The sequence below is a fragment of the Nannospalax galili genome, unplaced genomic scaffold, assembly GCF_000622305.1.
Source record: "Nannospalax galili isolate Female #2095 unplaced genomic scaffold, S.galili_v1.0 scaffold634, whole genome shotgun sequence".
Taxonomy (NCBI): domain Eukaryota; kingdom Metazoa; phylum Chordata; class Mammalia; order Rodentia; family Spalacidae; genus Nannospalax; species Nannospalax galili.
Window position 1 is genome coordinate 2083514 of NW_008336853.1, and position 5000 is coordinate 2088513.

General features: G+C 46.0%; 1 protein-coding gene across 1 annotated transcript in view; it reads left to right on the top strand.

The window, feature by feature from the left end:
* Window positions 1-5000, top strand: part of Cd300ld (CD300 molecule like family member d) — a 6929-nt gene that overhangs the window by 1276 nt on the left and 653 nt on the right. The window contains exon 2 of the mRNA XM_008831507.3: window positions 2933-3029. Coding sequence (XP_008829729.1) covers window positions 2933-3029 — 97 coding nt within the window. The remainder of the gene's footprint in view (window positions 1-2932; window positions 3030-5000) is intronic.

Here is a 5000-nt window from a genome sequence, read left to right on the forward strand (position 1 = left end):
CCATGTCTGAAGGGCATCTTCTTGATGAGTGATGTGGGAGGGCCCAGCCCACTGTGGGTGGTGCCACCCCTGGGTAGGTGGGCCTGTGTTCCATAAGAAAGCAGGCTGAGCAGGGGAGCAAGCCAGTAAGCAGCGTTCCTCCATGGCCTGTGCTCCAGCTCCTGCCTCCAGGTTCCTGCCCTGAGTTTCTACCTTGGGCTCCCGGATGAACTGTGACTGGGAGATGTAAGCTGAATAAACCCTTTCCTCCCCAAGTTAGTAGTGGTCAGAGTGCTTGTCACAGCAATGGAGAAATAAACTAGAACAGCAGCTCAGAATGATTTGTATTATTTGTATTATTTGCTTGTAACTCTGGTTCTAAGAGATCTGACACCTTTCTTTTTAAAAAGAAAATAGACAAAGTATGTGAAACTCAAGATTTTTCACATTTAATACCAGGCAGTAGTAAGATTGATCCATGAGAGAAAGCAAGCTTTTTTTTTTTTTTTTTTTTTTTTTTTTTTTTTTGTCTTTTTGAGACAGGGTCTCCCTGTAGCCCCAGCTATCCTGGAACTCACTATGTAGACCAGGCTGGCCTTGAACTCACAGAGGTCCACCTGCCTCTGCCTCCTAAAAAATAGGATTAAAGGCGTGTGCCACCACACCCGACAAGAAGAAGCAAGTTTTAAAAGGTGAGTCAGACAAGTAGTCACTGCCTTGATAAAGTCTCTTGGTTGAAACCCAGAGTGGAGAGACCCACAAAGACCCTGGAAAATGTGTTTATTTTTATTTTTTAAAAAATACAGCTGGAGCTGAGCATGGGCACATGCCTTTAATCCCAGTACTCAGAAGGCAGAGGCAGGTGAATCTCTGTGAGATGGAGGCATGTAGGCCCTGTGTCACAAAACCCCAAATTATGTGTATGAGTGTTTTGCCTGCAAGTATGTGTGTGCACCACATGTACACAGTGCCCACGGGGGCCAGAAGAAGGTGTCAGATCTCCTGGAACTGAAGTAATAGATGACTATAATCCGCCATGTGGGTGTTGAGAACAGAATCTGTGCCCTGTACAAGAACAGCAAGTGCTCTTAACTGTTGAGCCGTCTCTCCAGCTCCCTGGAGGGTGCCTTGAATTGAGGAGATACTGCCAAGATCTGGGGAGATGTCAGTGGGTGGGAGAGAGCTGAAAAGGAGAATTCCAGAGGTCTGTGGAGGGCATGTTCAAGAGCGTACCAGTCACCTGGTGTGTGAGGAAACTGTCTAAGGACAGGTGAAAAACCACTTAATTACAGGGGCGGACCAGTTGTCCCTCAGTGCCAGGGACTGCCAGGAACAGTGCCAGTGTTCCTGGGAGCCAGGCTGTCAAAATTCATAATCAGTGTGATATTAGGCATAGTACTTATGCTTGACCTCAGTAGTGATTAATAAATGACTCAAGACCAAATGCCATTTTGATATTGGTCTGCATCTGGAAGGATTCAGATTCTTTCCAAGTAATTCAACTGCTGTCAGAGGTGTGCAGCAATATCAGAATGTCTGATGCTAACAGGACAAAAGTCACAATATCTACAATTCAGTCAAAGATTATATGTGGCAACAATTATCTGACCAAGCAGGGCAGCACTCCAAGGCTACAGGACGCAAGATTGCTATCTGAAACCAGTTGATACCTGTCTTCTAGTAATAAACAACCAGAAATTGAAATTTTTAATGGTTTTGTGTTTTAATTTCTTTTACTGCTTTTTATTTTTGTGTGTAAGTGTATTGCCTGCATGTATGTAAGTGCACCAGTGTCATGCAGTATCCATGGAGGTCAAAAGAGAGCATTGGATTCCCCTGGAACTGGAGTTATAGATGGTTGTTAGCCTCCATGTGGGTCCTCTACAAGAGCAGCCACAGCTCTTAAGCACTGAGCCATCTCTCCATCCCCTAGCCTGACTTCATACTAACAGCGTTCTAGACTCAGCCAAATTCTGAGAGTATAGTCATGTACCACCGTTCCTGGCTTCAAATTGTGAAACATAAAATCGAAGAAGATAGAGAAATCAAAAAGAAATGCTTAGGCAACTGGGTGCTTTAGGAAAACAAATTTATTTCTCAGAGTTCTGGAGGAAGCAGTGTGAGGGAGTTACCTTCAGGCAAGATGGAGACCCAGAGAAAAGTAAGTGTGGTCTAAGGGCCAGGAAGCGCTATTGAATGTGCTGAGCGGCACCCAGCCGCACTAAACTGGCTGCTGTAAACTGCTCATTGGTTCTGAGAGTTTCTCACATGATCATTACAGCATTTTTCTTAAGATTTTATTGTTTTTATTTAAAAAATTGTATGACATTTATTTATGGTGCGTGTCACAGTGCTCAAGTGGAGTTCAGAGGGCAGCTTGTGAGAGTTGGTTCTCTCCTTCAACTATGTGGGTTCTGGGGATTGAACTCAGGTCCTCAGACTTGACAGCAAGTGTATTTACCCACTGAGCCTTCTCTCGATTCTTTTATTTTATTTTTGGAAGTAGGGTCCCACTGTGTAGCCCTGACCGGCCTGGAAATTGCTATGTAGACCAGGCTGGCTTTGAACTCAGAGAGATCCACCTGCCTCTGTCTCCCAAGTGCTATGAACAGTTTTTAAAACTGTCTATTGGCCATTTGTATTTCCTCTTTGGAGAACTCTGTTGGCTTAGTCCATTAGCCCATTTTAATTGGGTTTTCTTGCTTTTTATTGAGTTCTTTGTATGTTCTAGAAGTCAATCTACTGTTGGATGTGTGCCTGGCAAAGATGTTCTCCCATCTTTAGGCTGTCTCTTGGTCCTGTATATTATTTTTCTTTAGAAAAGAATGAATCTAATGCTTCAAATGCGAACCAGAGGACAAGCTCCTTAATTCCTAGGTGAGGAAAACCTCAAGCCACACCCAACGCTGGACTGTCCACAGAAGGAGTAAACTGTCCTGTGTTGTATCTTTAGCCCCAGGAAATCCAGCTGTACTAACAACGACTTCCACAAAGTCAAACGTTGAGACCAACAGCAACCAACCAGTGACTCAAACTGGCCCCTACACTAGGTAAGCAGAACTGGGCCAGGACAACTCTTTTTCACTGGGCTGGCCCCATGGCCTTTCCTCTGGGAAGGCCTCCAAATAAACAAGATGCCCAGGAATCCTGGGATTCAGGGAAACATCAATCATTTCTAGACTAAGCATATCCCAAGCACTACATGAGATGAACTCACACTAAAAAATGATATGTTGGGCTGGAGAGGCGGCTCAGTGGTTAAGAGCACTGGCTGCTCTTGCAGGGGACCCATGTTCAGCTCCCAGAACTTGCATAGTGGTTAACTGTCCTTAACTCCAGTTCCAGGGGATCCAATGCCCTCTTCTGGCCTCTGTGGGCGTTGCACAGCACGGGTACATTTACAGATGTGCAGGCAAACACTCATACACATAAAATATAGCTTTAAAAAATTGTTTAAAAAAAGTATATGTTGCTTACCTGAATATCAAATTGTCCTGAGCATTCTGTAATTTTATTTGCTAAACTCAGCAAGTATCTTGTGAGAACTCTGAGGCTGGGCCCCCATGTGACCACTCTGATATATTCTCATGTCAAAGTCTGAGGTGAACTTTCCCTACCAGTTCAGCTTTGAATACTAACTAAGTAGCTTCAGCTACAGGAAGGCAAAACCTTTGGCTGGGTGGCAAACAAGACTGATCATGGGGCTTTTCTGTTTCTCCTCGTGTCCCCTGGGGGACAAGACAGAGGGTCACAGTTGGATTCTCTACTGAATCAGAAGAGAGTCCTCTCCTGTCACCATCTGTCTCATGCCCAAGAACAAATCTCATTATTCCAGCTTGCCTGTCCCAAGCACCAGTGCGTGCGTGCGTGTGTGCGTGTGTGTGTGTGTGTGTGTGTGTGTGTGTGTGTGTGTGTTTGTGTAGTGCAGATGGGGAGAATGGGCAACTGACGGCTATAAGTCTGTTGTTTGTTACCCTTGAAGGTTCCCAGAGGAATTCCCAGGTTCCCACACCCTGTAGTGCAGATGGGGAGAATGGGCAACTGACGGCTATAAGTCTGTTGCTTGTTACCCTTGAAGGTTCCCAGAGGAATTCCCAGGTTCCCACACCCTGTAACTACCCTGTTTTAATTCCATCACAGCCTGCTGTAGTCAAGCCTCTAGGTCAAGGCCACAGGCAAACTACAGCCCTCCCTGCACCCCCTAGAGCTGTGGCAGAGATCATCTCTCCACTTCTTCCCCAGAATTGCCCTTCAGGTCTTGACTTGCCCTTCAAGCATGTTCCCTCCATCCACTCAATCTCTAGAAAAGCAAAAGAGTCTGATGTGTCTACCTCGGAGGCTCATCTGACACGGTCTACCTCGGAGGCTCGTCTGACACGGCCTACCTCGGAGGCTAGCTTGAGGACTCTTCTACATTTCCTTTTTTGTGTCTTCTCCTCCTAGTGCTTTGGAAGTGTTTTCTTGCATGGATGGACTGTTAGTCACTGGGGGACAGAGGGCACAAGGATCCAGAGACGAAATGGGAAAGCCCAGCAGAGCGTGGAGTGTGGGAAAGAGCTCAGTCCTGGGGGGATGTTTCAGGGCATTTTGGGATGTGGCCTGCCAGGCGGGCTTGCCACCTTCTTCCGGGAACATAATCTCTAACCTGTGGCTCATTTTTAAAGTTTCTGATATTTCCCATGAGTGAAGGTGGTCTCTTGATGGGCTATAGGAAAACACAAGGTGGTCCAAGGAGGGAGTTGTACCATCCAGAGAGAAACGCCCTCCAGAAGAAGAAAAGGAGCATTTCTGTGTGTCTGTTTGTGTCTGTCTATCTGTCTCTCTGCATGTGTGTGTGCAACATGGAGGTCAGAGGACAACCTCAGCCACTTTCCACCTTTTGAGACCTTCTTTGGGGAAGAATGCAGAAGATGGCAGGGAGGTGGTGAATGGAGGGTCGATACTGTTCAAGGTCTCACAATCCCATAAGGTATAATAAAGGGACACAGAAAACCAATGTCAACCCACAGGGCAGAATAGAA